At 39.8% G+C, this 16234-nt stretch overlaps 2 protein-coding genes across 2 annotated transcripts in view; both read left to right on the top strand.

Annotated features, from left to right (window-relative positions):
- The first annotated feature begins 350 nt into the window (after positions 1-350).
- On the top strand, positions 351-2390 carry LOC120575506 (small integral membrane protein 10-like protein 2A). The gene is made up of 2 exons (XM_039826336.1): positions 351-744; positions 1480-2390. The coding sequence occupies exons 1-2, from the start codon at positions 565-567 to the stop codon at positions 1498-1500; spliced, it is 201 nt and encodes a 66-aa protein (XP_039682270.1). The 5' UTR covers positions 351-564; the 3' UTR covers positions 1501-2390.
- Positions 2391-10809: 8419 nt separating this feature from the next.
- The window catches only part of LOC120575015 (cytohesin-3-like), a 32140-nt gene continuing 26715 nt past the window's right edge, over positions 10810-16234 (top strand). The window contains exon 1 of the mRNA XM_039825577.1: positions 10810-11184. Within this exon, the coding sequence (XP_039681511.1) occupies positions 11166-11184 (19 nt within the window). The 5' untranslated portion in view covers positions 10810-11165. The remainder of the gene's footprint in view (positions 11185-16234) is intronic.

Raw genomic sequence — 16234 nt, 5'->3', positions numbered from 1 at the left:
GACACTTATGCCAATAACTATTTGAATATGACACCACATTTAGATATAAAACAAGAAAGATGTTAAAACGTATAACAGTGTTGTTAAATACACATTATTATTATTATTATTATTATTATTATTATTATTATTATTATTATTAATTTATTTATTTATTTTTAGTTTATTTATTTATTTTGTAATACCTTCTGGTTGTATGATCAGCTGTGTTTGTTTCTATCATATATTGTTTGTATGGAATTTGTGTATGTAAAAAAATAAAATAATAAGAAGAAACTGCCTGAGAGTCTGAAGTCAGGGCAAATTTCCGCACGTACACTTTCAACTTCCGTGTGTGTCTCACCGTTATAAGTCCTCCCGTTGACCATAACAGGAATCGGTAGAGAAGCTGTCGGGGTGGAGCAGAACTACCAAGACAACCACGCACAATAAAAGTGGATCTCGGTGTCACACAGCGATAGAAATATGAGCTGTCACTCATCAGTCATCACTTTACTCGTTTGTTCGCCTCACTAACTGACACAGTAACCTTAGCAACGGCCCGGGTAGATTTCGCCTGCCTGTATGGCGGGTCTCTCTTATTTAGTACTCCGATTTTCGGGCTCCGCTGGTCGGACTTACGGAGTGTTTTCCAAAGGCTTGACGAGGACTTTGTTGATATTTTTTGATCTCGCATGGCGACTGCGAATCAGATTCCCTTATATCTATCTTGTGGCGTCAATGATGTTTAATGTCAGATTGCAGGTAAGTTGATGTTGATTATTCAAACACTCACTCCTCCATGTTAAACGGACCAGCTAATGTTTATTTGTTAAATTACCTGTTTAAGGCTAATACATCCTTGGTTTAATGTTACGATTCGTCAATTGTCAAATAAAGATTTGTCCTCTAGATATTAACGTTAGATTGATTTTAACTCCATTTAAAAACAGTTTAGGCCTAGCTACTAATGCAGTTTAATGCATCAGCGCTGTAAATCCAAAGGTTATAGCTAATGTTCGGTTTTAAAGAGGTGTTGATTCGACTGTATGATCATTTGGGTGCTGACCGACCGATGCTGGATTTTTGAGGCAGATATCGATATTTGGTTTAATAAAATCACATAATGTATCGGTTAAAAGTAGCCTGATTGCCTCCCTTAGATTTTTTTTTTTTTTTAATTAATTTAAAATTGCGACAAAGATGCATGAGCAGGATATTTTACAGTTGCAAAATTCACTTCAGTCAGTGCTCTCCTGTGGACAAACTATGTAATGGTAACAGTCTGTGAATTTCCTTAGACCTAATTTGGCATTTCTGTACTGACATTTCGTGTTTGTTATCACCTGACATATACACCGATACATTGGCCTGGCTGATTTTATCATTCTAGCTCTAATTTCCATTACAAGTTATAACTCATTATTATATGCATGCTTCTGATTGATTCAAATTCATTCATTTTGTGTGTTGCCTGACCGAGTCCTCATCTCTTTACAGGTCCACATTGAAATCCACTGAGTCTTCAATGTCTGTATTTGGACTTAAATCAATAAATTGTGGGCAATGCCATGTTTCAGCTCTCTAAAAGGAACAGTTTGACACCGATGTGGAGGAAGAGGACACTTAATTCTGTGTGATGATGCAACAAAGTGGCATGGCTGGTTGTTGCGGTCAGACTTGGCTACACAAGCCCAGTGCCTTCTGGGAAGGACGGCAGAGAACTTTGCAAAAATGAGCTGGGGTGAGCTGTGATGTGTGAGGGTGGAAGAGGAAACGATGGCTCGCATTAACCCTTAGAACTCGCCACCTGAGATCCCGGAGCCGCTCCATCCAGGTGGATTTTGAGACTCTTTGGATATCAAGGATTTTGGCGAGGATTAGAAAACAGATGATTCTTACTGTGGTACTTTGTAGCTACTCTTCATTGCCTGACATGTATGTTTATTAGGTGCTCAGTGTCAACATCTCACTTTAATTTAAAAAGTACATCTACACCGCATGACACAAACGAGCATGATTTTCGTCCTCGGTGGCTCGGACACTTTATTTGGGGTTAGCTGTGTAAGCGGTACATGCTCTTTCAACAGAGGTTTGTTGTCGGAGGACAGCACAGCTGCCAATACTGGAAATGTACAGTCTATTATTAAGTGCAGTCTCAAAAGGATACGGTGCATGTCTTCTCTGTGTTCGCACACACATGTCGTTACACTCGTTGTTGTTCATTCTGCATATCAGCTGCACAGGAAAGGTGGCGTTGGTGAAAAACCCTACTTGCAAAGTTTTTTTTGTTATTTTTTAGTTGCATATGTTTTTATTTCTGTGAAAAATGTGCTTGTGGGAGTTTGAAATCACAGAATTGACAGTAAGGATGATTACATTTGGAAATAAATAAATTAATGAAACCACAATTCTCCACATTTCCTATCATTCTAATAACATTTAATAACGTTCATTCATAATCTAGGTTTGCTAAACTACCATTTAAAAAGAAAGCTAGAGTGTTTTACTAAAACGCTCCTCTCTTATGGTGTGCTAATAATCCAGCAATGAGTCTTGATCATTTATACATGCTATCCTTTTTCCATTACATTTCTTTGAATATATAAATGTTCAAAGTAAAATCCACTTCCTTCCTATTCTCCTTTTACGTTCATCTCCTGTTACATAAACAATATAGAATTAAAAATAATAATTTATTATCTAATTAAATTTAAGAGGACAAATTGCATCAATTTCAACACTGCACACAGAGAAAAAGAGAATATAATAATAATAATAAAAACTTCAGTTTTTTATATATCATTACATTTCAAACATGGGACCATTCCCAACATCACCAAATCTTAAAAAAAGGTTTCCAGATTTTTGCTACAAATTGGTCATCATCCAGTTATAATCAGCAGTTCGTTTTTGCTGTCTGAGCTGTAACACAAGCTCTCCTCCAATCGTCAGCATCGGTGGAAATTTCTTTCAACAAATCCAACTTCCTAAATTGGCCATCCTACTCTGATCCTACTATGGCATGAACTGTTGCAGTACCAGATCTGTCCGCACGGGGGAAGCATCCTGTCACAGTACTGGAATTAGCTCCCTGTATGTTGACATCAGGCATTATGAGCTGTCAACGTCTTTCAAGAGGGTACAGGTTAGATTTACACAGGTAATGAAGCTGTAATATAATAAAAACTATATCTGACACCACGCCGGTGAAAGCAGAATTTCTTCTGCTGTACGGCTAATTGTCATGATTCATAATATCAGTTTTACTCTTACACCGCTTTACAAAACATGTCATCAATAAATCTACTTCTTTAAAGGAAAAGTGAACTCATCTTGCACTATAAGTTGTATTTGCTTCTTCTTTCTTTGATCTACTGTACAAAAATTAAAGAATCCTCTGTGATCCATTTTTATATATTTAAAGAAAGAGTGACCACTTGTAATCAATGAATCTTAGCCACAGACTCAGTTGGCACCTCATTTGAATGTGCACTTCATGGTAGATTTTCAAACTGCTGACACTCGCCCGGCGCAAAATGTCCCCAGCAAACTTATCCTTACCAGTCACTCTGATGCCAGGCTGCAGAGTAAAACCATCAGGGGTTGCCAAGGCAACTGTATTCCTCCATGTGACCCCCCCCCCCCACACACACACACACACACACACACATGACTCTTTATGGAAAAAGAGGATTTATTTCTCAGGGATTTGCCAAAGGAAAATATTTTAATAGGGTTATCATAGAGGACTGGCAGAAAGAGAGAGAGAGCGATCTATAGATGTAGGAGATAAGTTGGGTTATCTGTACTCTGTTTTGTCCCAACCACCATTTGTACCCAGAGAAAAAAGGGGTTGTGGAATAAAGATTAGAGAGTTTTAGCCTTTGGCATCTGCAGCAGCTCACATGTGTTTTATTTGAGTGAGTGTGAAAGAGTGATTATACTGCAAATGGAAATGGCAGGGATTCAATTAAAGCTGCAATGCAGTATATTTAATTCCATACACATTATTCATAAACTTTAAACAATTCATTTGTGTGTGATCTTGAGAGTTGGTGAGCTTTTCATTTTGTTTTTCAGTATTTAAAACTTAGGTGGTGTTACGTTTATCCAGGCTGAATGACAAACCAGTTAAGAGCAGTTGCCTCTTTTTTTTTAAATTATAGATGGTAAACTGAGTCCGGTAACTGAGTCCCTTTCCAAAAGCCTGCATAGCCTTTATAAACTTCCTAATGTCAATAGTAAAAGATCTCTCTGATTCAAATCCTGAACTGCAGTTTATGGCAAAGAAGCAAACATTTCCCTCCACAGTTTCATTTGCTCAACTAATCCACTATTTCATTTTAGGAGTTCATTTGCAGAAATAGATAAAAACCATTCTTAAAATCAATAAATCAACAACATTTTGACTGACATTCACCAGTTTGATATTCCCTGGATTTCATAAAAAAAATACACAGTAAGTAAAAAAAAAGGCTATATCTTATTTTGCATATGAACCCTTTTGTTTTTCTACTGTTCCTGTAAAGCTGAAAACAATCCCAATGAAATTCTCCACACCACAAGCTTTAAATCATGGCTCTGTTACACTTCATTTCAGATCCGTGTTTGCCTGCCATGAACTTCATGCTTTGCAACCAAACAATAAATAAGAACAGATTTTTTTAAATCAATATTGGAGCAACTAAATGTCATGTCTTAGTTTGGAATCAGCTCCTGCACCTCCTGCAACTTAAAAGCTGAGCATATAATACATCCAAATGAAGATGAAACAAACTATTAAACTGCTTATTAAACTTGCAAAGTTATCCTAGTGTGTCCAATCACAACTACTTATTTGCTTAACAAACAGCATTTCTATTGTGGCTGACAGCCAGTCACGGACATTTATAAATAACACTCTTTAACACACTACGGCCACGCATAGAAAATGGATTACAAATGCTAAATGTAATCAAATATTAATCCACATGATTTTATCTATGATGATTTTAGCCTGATTCATGCTGATCCCTCTCACCCTCAGTTTGAGGTTTTGGCATCGGAGAGCATTACTGTGTGTAACGTCTTCTCTGTGGTTTATTTAAATAGACCTGTGTTATAACTTTGATTTGAATGCCGTCAACCGGCAGGCGAGAAGCGTATGCAAAGCGCTAAATAGGATGAGATCAGGTGTTGAGATGAGTTCCAAGCTGACCTCAAAACTGAATAAAAGGAGTGAGAGTGAGTGGGGGAGGAGAAGAGGAGGAGATGTGGAGGAGGGAGATTTGTGTATTTGCTGTATTCATATTGTGGGACTGAAACAGGGCCAAACAAACAAAAAAAGCATTCAAATATGCACCTATTTTAGGAGGTGTTGGTGTGCCATTTTTCTTTTTTCATAATTTCTTCTTTTTTCTTTCCTGTGATATGCATTCCTGCATTGATGTGTTGGACAAGTGCATTTTTATATTGTGTATAGCCTCAAACATCAGTACAAATATTTTCTTTCATAATCATTATGCCTTTTAGCAAATGAAAAATACGTACAAGCTTTGTGCTGGACAGTCACAAAAACGGCAAATACCCTTGATATTGCATCATTGCATGATTTTCTTTCAAGCAGCATCAATATATTAAATATGATGATAGGTTTATTTCTTCTGTGTAAACTGTCAGCTGCACTTGACTTAACAGGTTAATTTATATACCATTGTATATCATGTTATTGTTTGATCCAGCATGTTGCACACCATTCTGTGTTCTGTTATACTGTATCCTGTTTACATAATCTCTCTATTAATAATTCTTGAAATGTTACTAATGAGCTGGGGTTCATTTTGTGTGTGACTTTTGTGTTTTTTTGTCATAATTGAGTGTTTGGGATGTAAAACCTTTGGAAAAGCTCAGCAGTGAAATCCTGGGAGGAATAACCTTTACAGCTTTTTATGTAACCACAGCAGGTCTAGGAGAACACACACACACACACACACACACACACACACACACACACACACACACACACACACACAACTACATACGCACACACACACACACACACACACACACACACACACACACACACACACACACACACACACACACACACACACACACACACACACACACACACACAGGTTCTCGAGTATACACTGCTGCCTTTGTGCCCAGCAGACAGAGTCCATATAAAGACTTTACTCATATGTGTCCTTGGGTGCAGAAAATCAACTCAACTTTGCCCTTCGATCAGATGGCGGTCAAGATGCAGAGCTGGATATAAAACCAAATGAAGGACGGCGGAAATCCTGCTGCACTCTGCTTCCTGTGACCTTCTGTCACACACGCCAAAGATTAACCCTTTCACCTTTCAGAACAGGAAGGAGGTGTGAAACCCTGTCACATCCCTGGTTTACAACAGTCTATGCCATGGTTTTGGGGGATAAACACAAAGAGGAAGATGGTAGAGGAACTCCCAAATTCAACTCTGAATCAGCATAATATCCTTCACCAAAGGGACTAAATATTAAGCACCTACAGTTCTGAACCACAATTTCCTCCCCAACTTTAAACATAAGAGTGGTCCTCACTGATCCCTTTTTACAGTCTATTTACAGAAACATTGCAGGGTTCGGATACCTCTGGGGGGTTAATAATAATAACTTTATAATAAAATATATATAGCTCCTTTCAAGGTACCCAAGGTCGCTTAACAAATAGGGGGGGGGGGGTTAGGGGTCAAAGGACTTAGTGAAAATAAATGTTTTGAGGTGCTTTTTGAACATGGGTAGGATTGGGGCACCTCGGATAAAAAAATAAAAAAAAAGTTCTTGAACCTGCACTTTCATATGTCTCTTTGTAGCTTTGCTTATTTAAAGCTAATGTACTTGCACTTACTACTTGTTGTCTGGAGTTTGAACCTTCACAGTTGAAAGCACTTAATTGTAAGTCGCTTTGGATAAAAGCGTCAGCTAAATGACATGTAATGTAATGTAATGTAAAGGCAGAGCGGACGTGGAGTGGTAGACTGCTATAGAATGTGATTGCACTGGACTACATTATGGAGGGAGTGATTTGGGGGGAGGTGGAGGTAGAGAAACGGGACTGCTTATATGTCTGTGTGTTGTATAATTATGGGTTGGGCAGTTTTAAAGGGAGGAGGTGATCACCCTCCGGGCATTGCCGTGGTGACTGGAGCATATGAAGTGGTATGACTGCTCAATCAGGTCACGTGAAGTCGGTCAGGAGTACCACAGACGTTTCCCATGATGGTCGGCCTAATCTGCCAGACGTGCATCTCCCTGGGGGTATGTCTGTGGCACTACAGCCCCGAAAACCCCACACATGTTCACTTCAAGCCACAGACCTTTTTACTCTGTGATGACTTTGTGGCCCTTGTTTTGTGGTTTTGGACCTGAAAGAGTGGCCTATACACTCTAAAATGACCGAACCAAACTGATATTGTGTTGATTTTAAAGCTTTAAATTCATCACTGAGGATATCTGGGCCACACCGAGCGGTTTCTTTCATGACTCATAAACACATTAGCATGACATTTATGTGGAGTAGAGCGTACTGAGTGCGTTTGTGTGCCAGAGAGACAGACTCAGGAATCAAATTGCTTTTAATGGAACTTATACGACTTCAATGAGGATGCTCAGCTTGACCCGGTCCAGCACTGACATAAACAGACAGTAACACCAAATTTGTCTAACCATATTCCCAAAGCTATCGGCAACATTATACATATGACCTATTTTCCACTTGTAGCACAGAAAACATTCAAATCAGGGCTTGCTCTGTGTGATAACTACTTTGCATCAATCCACCTCGTATGTAAAACCTTAAAACTAGCAGAACTGAAGTGAGAAAGACGCTTCCTGGGCCCTAAACTGCAGTGACTTCACCCTGATTTCCTCTTACTAAACACTCCCTTTCCCCCTGTTTTCCTTTGTTTTTTCCACACTACTAAGTGGCGCACATCTCCAGGAATTTAGTTTCCTTTAAAACACATGGCCAAGTCTTCACAACCTTAGCCTCATGCCAGAGTGCAGAGAAAACAAACACTGTCTGGATGCATGTAGCCAAATATCTGCTATATTCACACCAACCCCTCACCCAGGGCAGTGTGCAGCACGTTTATCCAGGTGTAACTTCAGCATCTCGCTGTAGTTCTCCAGTTTCCAGCCAGACTGCGCCAGACTGGATTATGCTGGATTGAGGGGGTTCAGTAGATTGTGTAGTCCTGTTGATGTGAACTTGTAGAAAATGACTGATTTGAGCTTCTCAGTTTCTGCTCATCCCCTATGACCATTACATTTTTGGAAGATGGTGAAACAAACTTAAAGTGGAACTGTCTGATAATGTACGTACATTACAAAGGATGACGTTTTGAAAATGTTCAGAGTAGTAATTATCAGTCAAACTGAAACTGATTAAATATGAAACGAGATAAGTCATTTGCTTCTTTTTCTACTTTAACAAAACAAATACATAGTAAAGCTATTACAGACTTAACTTCACCACTATAAGAAATCAGGAGAACTGTTTGACTGTTTGTGTTATGTCTGGAGAACGTCATTTTGTTTAGGACAGATGACTGAGAATGAAAGATTTGTCCAAAAGAGACACCTATGAATAAACAAATGAATGAATACGTTTACACATCTGTTCATGCTTGACCATTGGAGTAATGCAGACAGGAAGTGAGACCCCCTCCTTCTTTGCGGAGGCAGGAATGCTATAATTGAAACCACGTGTGTTGTAGAAACAAGCTCTTTCTCTCTCTCTCTCTCTCTCTCTCTCTCTCTCTCTCTCTCTCTCTCTTTCTTTCTTTCTTTGTGTGTGTGTGTGTGTGTGTGTGTGTGTGTGTGTGTGTGTGTGTGTGTGTACTTCATGCTATTGTTTCCCAACCTGATCACTCCCTTATGTAAGAGTCTTATCCTCATAGTCTGATCTGAAATCAGTCTTTTATATTTTGGATTGGTAGCTTTTTTGGGATTACAGAATCTATTGATTATATTTTCGCATTTTACTTTTTTAACCTTTTTGAGCAGCTGTGTCATTTAGATTAATTTGCTAAATCATTTTGGACAGGATAGAGGTAGGCAGCTGTTGCACACACCATTCTCCATCAAGCTTCCTATCTCTCCTTAATATAATAGTAACACCTCTTTTTAACCATTTTAACAACTACTGAGTATTATAACCATAGTGAAGTTCAATGTAGTTTTACCTTAGGTGTACCTAATAAACTGGCAACTGAATGTATTAAAAATAATGATAAAATAATCATAACAGTAAATAAATTGTAAGACTATTAGCCTACATTCAGTTTACTGACATACGATGTGCCATGTGGTTAGAAAGGAAGCCAGAATCATCCACACATTAGAAAATAATTAAATTAGGACAATAATAGTTTACAGTGGTGGAAGTAACTAAGACCAAGTAATGTAGCTACTTAACTACAATTTGGAAGTACTTGTACTTGAGTATTTTATATTTCCTTTACTTTACTTGAGTATTATAACATTTAATAACATACAGACAAAACATCTAAGTTTATAAAATATGATGCAGTGCTTTACTATTAAACTAACCAGTAGTGTATACAGTAGCCTATATATGGCTGCCCACTGAGAATTTACAACATGAAGTCAAACATATTCATTAATATAATGTATTATTAATAATATAACACTCTCAAAGGAGTGATTCTGCATAATTAGTACTTTAACGTACCCTACTTACCTAAACTAGCCTACTTAACATTTTTAATTCAGGACTCTGACTTGTATTGTAGTAGCCTATTTGTTTTTAGCATATGGTATTTGTTATTTTCCTAAAGGATCTAAATACTTCTCCCACCACTGATAATATAATAATTGCCCCCTAATATAAGTAATAAAAAAATAATTCTAATTTATTCCATTAGGTTACATGTTAAATTAAATTGCCATTAATTCTTGAGGGCAGTGGTGGAAGAAGTATTCAGATCCTTTACTTAAGTAAGAGTACTAATACCACACTTTAAAAATACTCTCTTACAAGTAAAGGTCCTGCATTGAAAATGTTACGTGAATAAAAGTATGTAAATATCAGGAAAATGTAGGCCTACTTAAAGTATTAAAAGTAAAAGTAGCCTGCTCAATGCAGAAAAATCCTCACATTTTAGAAACGATCAAAACAGTTAAATCTGTCAATCAAATAAGTGTTCAACCGGCTAATCATTTCAGCTGTCCTTGTAGGCCTATATATTGTTGTTGGGTAGTTTAATTTATAATAAAACATCGTATTTTATAGGCTATATATGTTTTGTGGGCAAACTAAAGCTGTCAGATTAATGTAGTGGTGTAAAGAGTACAATTTCCCCCTGAAATAGTGGAGTAGAAGTAGAAAGTGGCATGAAAAGAAATATAGCCAACCTCAAATTTGTACTTAAGTCCAGTAGTACTTGAGTAAATGTAGCTACAGTTACATTCCACCACTGCTTGAGGAATATAACCAAATGTCACAGCATGATCTAACCATGTCAAATAATCAATAAAAAAGATTAGGCTATAGGTATTTGTTGTTGTGTATAATCTCACTGTTGCCTGGAGTCACGTGCGCTGATCGGTGATGAATGCTGACGCGCAGAGCACGGGCTGTGTAGCGGAGTTGGGATGGGATTAACAAATGGTGTCCATTTACACAGAGCACCACAAACACTTCCTGTTGTCAGTTTCAAAATAAAGGAGCGTGACTTGATTAACCCATAAACCCTGCGTGACTCTTTTACTCTGAATACACAGCTACGTGTACTTCCGCCATTGTTCCAGTTGTGTGTTGGCCAGCTTGACGTAGCCATGCCAACTACTCTCCCGATACTAGTGGAGTGAAAGCGTATTGGGAGGGATAACGAATACACGCTCGACCACTGTGGGCAAAAAGACACCGCTGCTGCCGCCGCCGCTGCCGCCGCTGCTGCTACAGATACACACCGCTCACTGACTGACGGGACCGGAGGGACTGCCTCGCGACAGTGAGGCGTAAATGGCCATTACATTTCCTAAAAGAAATACGCTGCTCGTGAGACAACCTGTGTACCAAAAGCGTCCTGGAAATTAGGACGCTTATTTGCTGTATATTAGAGCCCCTTTTCGCACAACGGAAGTTTCTGCAACCGATTTTGGGGGGGGATCTTTGATTTATAGACTGGAAACATGGACGAGGACAACCAAGGTATGATTCATACAATGAAATTCAGACCAATGAATTCTAGCTGTTTCAGTATTAACATCCAGGAGACATGTGCCTCTGTAGCCTGCTGATGATAATAATAATAATAATAATAATAATAATAATAATAATAATAATAATAATAATAATAATAATAATAATAATAATAATGTTATAGTGACTTTGGCCTAATTTGAGTGATTTTAGACTTAGAGTTAGTTTTATGCCAGGCTCATGCAGCAACATTAATCTAATCTGTCCACAGTCAAACACATCACACATCAGCATTTTCTGGTAGAGATTACTTATATGAAGTTGCCTCTTAAATGAGCAGAACACACACACACACACACACACACACACACACACACACACACACACACACACACACACACACACACACACACACACTCATGTTGTGTCATGATGGTTTTAAGAGCATGCCTTGTGTGCTAGATGTGTGAAGGTAGAAAGATTGACCTAATTTCAAGGTGAGGAATAACAAGACCCAACAAGGTTATTATCAGGCTGAATGTATCAGCATGATGACTGTCCATGCTTCAGTGTCCTATTGGTGCTGTAGCCAGTAGACTTGTGTTTATCTAAGCCTTTGTCAGCTGCGGGCTGGTGTCACTCTGGCCCAACAGGTCCTCTCACTGTCAACCAAGCATAGCCATGAGACACGGATTCATTTATTGACTCATGACTAAAGTGTTAACACCATAGACTGTTAAAATAAGGGTTGACACAGACGCGTCACTACAACACGAGCCTGCAGACTATACCGCACACTTCAGGACAGGGGCAAGTTTAAAAACTTTTGAGAATAAAATATGTTGAGACTGTTAAAATGTGTAAAAACCTGGTTCTTGGCAATAATACCTACATTTTTAATAGCTGCTTATTTTTTTCAGTGTAATAAAAGAATGCAGAATAGGCAACTTTAAATATTCTAATATGAACCTTTATATTGATAAAGGTTCATATTAGAATATTTAAAGTAGATAGCTGCTATTTGTAACTCCAAATAGCCTGCAGCCATGGACAGATGTGACACAACAGGCCCATGGACACAGACATGTAAATGGTCTCTGAGCAAGTAGTCTATATCCTTCGTGTTTCACTTCCGGGATTGCTCACGCATTTATTTTCCGTTTCCTTCCGCTTTCTTTGTGTTGGAATTTTAAATTCTGTGGATTTATGAGGACTATTGTTGACTGCTCCTCAGATCTCTGCATGGTAAATTGAGACAGCTATCTAGACTATCTGTCCAATCTGAGTTTTCTCTCGCACGACTATTTTGCAGTGGCTTTGTGAAGAGTTTAGCACCGCTCAAGACGATTCTGATTGGTTTAAAGAAATGCCATTAAACCAGAGCACGTTTTCCTCCCGTCCCCGAATGCTGTGTGGAGTAGCCAGGCTCTTGGCGGAGGGTCTGACAAAGCGAGACTACTGAGCAAGACACCCAAACTGAATCTCTGTGGTTGTTTTGCATCTGTTTGTGGTTGTTTTCTGCCTCTTTTTGGTTGCTTTCAGTTTCTTTGTGGTTGGTTTCCGCCTCCTTGTGGTCATTTTGCACCTCTGTAGTCGTTTTGCATTTCATATTTTGCCTCATTGTGGTCATTGTGAGCCCATTTATTGTTTGATTAGTCCATATCGACGACTCTGTGTGGACCCGCCAGACCTTCCTTCACAGTGCTGTGGAGATAGGTTTGGCATTGCGTGACTATTGTTTGATTGACTTTACAACAAGAAATTCTAACTGTAATGTCACTTTAAATACAGAGGTTCTGTTGCAGGGGCTTCTGGGCCTGTAGCCTGTGGGCCTGTTTAGTAAGCCATCTATGATACTAACAACAACTACGTATCATCTTCTTACTCTGGTGGGGGGGCTGTGCCACCTCTTACCTCCCCTCTGGCAATGCCCCTGGTTCAGCAAACTCCGCTAAGCCTGTAATCATAAACTGAATCCTGCAGGTGAGAAACCCTTACTCATGTTGTCTAACCTCTGTAAGTCAGCAGTAATCACTGCCACATGCTCACTGCTTGCAGAACTGCAGGATGTGACTATTTGAGCATTGCGATGCATGGCATGCGGGCATAAAGCTGTCATTGTGCTCTGTGCGGCCAGCCTGGCCTCCAGTGGTGGCACACATCAGCACAGCCCCACAGACAGACATATGGTGCTGTGATGCCGACCATGGATAGCTGACAACAGCCGGGAGCATATAAACACACACACACACACACACACACACACACACACACACACACACACACACACACACACACACACACACACACACACACACACACACACACACACACACATTCATGGCTGCACACTGACACACAAATTAAATTTCTCCTTTTCTCTTATTGCACTGTTTGCAGTGAAGATAGATGGATGGATCATGACGTAGAATTCTAACTGTGAGTGTGTGATTTACGACACAGTCTGCTCTCTCATCTGGAATAAATAGTGTCCTGCATACTGCAGGAAAGAAAGGTTGCAAAGCTCCTGTTTTTTGTTTTGGTGTTTAGTGTTGCGTTGAAAAGTTGGCAACATCATCCACAAATTGCTACTTTTTATTAGAACAACATAACACCCACGCAACCACACCTGAGCCCACAGCCGAGTTGGGCTCACTGGGGTTTAGCAAAACAAAATAGATGAGTGATCGTGCTGGCGAGGAACAGGTATGGATCTACTCAGCAAGTGGCAGGTTGGTTGACAAAGTTCAATATCTGACAGTCATTCCTCACGAAGGGACACACACACATTTTTCCAGGAAACAAGTCAAGTGAGAAGGAGTGAGGTGGACAGAGTGATACACCGAGGTGTAAGATGGAGAACAGACAGCAAGAAAGGCGTGAGAATGGAAAGAACGTGTGACCGCAAAAAGATTGTGGGTGAGACACAGTCATAGTAGCAACGATGGTGAGATGTCTGAGAGGGAATGATTGAGCGAGACAGGAGATGTGTGTGGAGGGGAAAAGGGGGGCGGGATGAAGTGCCCCAGCAAAGTTGGAAAATGGCCAAAGAAGTATGTAATGCCACCAGCGAAAGACAGCAAGGGAGAGTGGTGGTGAGATATTCTTACTGAATCGATTCTCCAGTGTGTTATGGGAGTTTCTCTCAATGAAAGTCCTTCTTTTCAATCATAATTAACTTACTGACCAACGAGCGGTCTCCAGCCATCCATAACCTTCCATCAAACCAGGTCATACTTTTGATGGAGATTCAGTTTTCATTTTTTTCCCCCATCTTCTTCTCTATGTTTTTTTTTTTCAGTTTCACCTCCTTGAAATCTTGTCTTTGTTGGACAAAGAGACCTAGTCTTACTTACACATTACACATTACTTTACAAAAGATTTTTTTTTGCCGTGCTACCGTCATGGCTCTATGGTTGGCATGTTGGTTGACTGACTGAATATAGACAACTACTGGATGGAATGATATTATATTCTGTAGACTTTCACAGTCCACAGGGGATGAATCGTAATGATTTGGGGGGACTTTTTCTCTAGCGCCACCGTGTGTTTGACATTTGTGGTTTTCATTGAAATGTCCCAAAATGGATGGATTGTCATGAAATCAGGAATAATTGTGATAACTTTGGTGATCCTCAGTTTGCATCTAGCGTCATCATCAAGTCAAATTATGTCCATTACTTTGGTTTATGACCTGCAAAACTATTGACATCAGCAGTACTTTAAGTGCTACTTAGCGAATGCTATAGCATCCTGCTCACACGCTTAACTAAGATGGTGAACATGGTATTATACAGCCTAAACATTAGCTTACTGCATTATATTTGTAAGCATGTTAGCATGCTGCTGCTAGCGTTTAGCTCAAAGCACTGCTGGGCCTATGTGCAGCATCACAGAGCTGGCTGTAGACTCCTGTTTGATTCTTTATTTTCCTGTATCTATTTTTCTCATATCAGTTACTTTTCTGCAACCACAGTTGGCCGTACTGCACAAGGCTTAGAGAAAACGGGTCCACACACAGTAATCCATCTGACACGCATGACAGTCAACAATACAATGCCTTCTGCCACAACATTCGCTCAATGGACAATAGGCCAACAAGAGCTCACAAAGCTTTGCTACAGTGTAGCTTACTGCAACACATTCTGGTTCTGCATGACTGACTTTGACAGTCCATCAAATGTACACCTACAGTATCTCTGCCTCCTCTGCTTCAGCGTAATCTTGGTTAGTTGGTGAGCTGTGTGCACATTGTCAATGGAGACTTCATGAGTGATGTCCATATGGTATGAATCAGAGCATATATGCTAGACACTGGCTTCACAGCACGCCTTGTGACGGCTTGCGAGTTTGGCTACAGACCGCTCTATTTACACACTGTGAAAACCAGTCATTTAATCATGGCAGTTCAGTGTGTGAGTGTGTGTGTTAGTGTGTGGTCTGTGGGGTTACGGCACACTGCAGCCCAACCCAGGCGAGAAGAGACGCACACAACGAGCTGGGCTTTGAAATCTCTGTGCCATTCATCTGCCGGCCGCAGGACAGTGCCAGCAGCTTCCTGCTACATTCAGGATTTGTGATTTTGTCTTTAGTAGATTTGCAGCTGCTGTCTTTTCCCCATAGCCCACATGCTGTCAGGTGGTTAAGAGAGGAGCGTCGTGAAGTCTTCATGGAGCTTAGGAACAAATCAGGCTTTAATAGTACACACCTCTTCAGAGTGAATATCTTCCTTGTCCATATTTTAACTCTTTTAAGAGAGGTGACCCAGTTCACCTGTACTGCAGATATCTACAGAGAACTGTGGCTGTGGATGTTTACTTCAAGCCAGAGTAGGCTCGGGCAGGCAGTAAGGATCTGTATGAAGCCTGTGTGATGGTGAAGGACCTGAGGGCCCTGCAGGATGTTAGGGAGTACTAGAGGGACGGTGCAGGATAGACCCTATTCTGTACTAGTTACCTCCACACAAAATGTCTGATGCTTATGCTATGTTTACACGTGGCCGGCTATTTTCATAAATGGACATTTCAACCTCTCGGTTTTCAGAAAAGTGTTCGTTTAT

Source organism: Perca fluviatilis, chromosome 15 (genome assembly GCF_010015445.1).
Source record: "Perca fluviatilis chromosome 15, GENO_Pfluv_1.0, whole genome shotgun sequence".
Lineage (NCBI taxonomy): Eukaryota > Metazoa > Chordata > Actinopteri > Perciformes > Percidae > Perca > Perca fluviatilis.
This window is presented reverse-complemented; position numbering and strand designations above follow the sequence as displayed.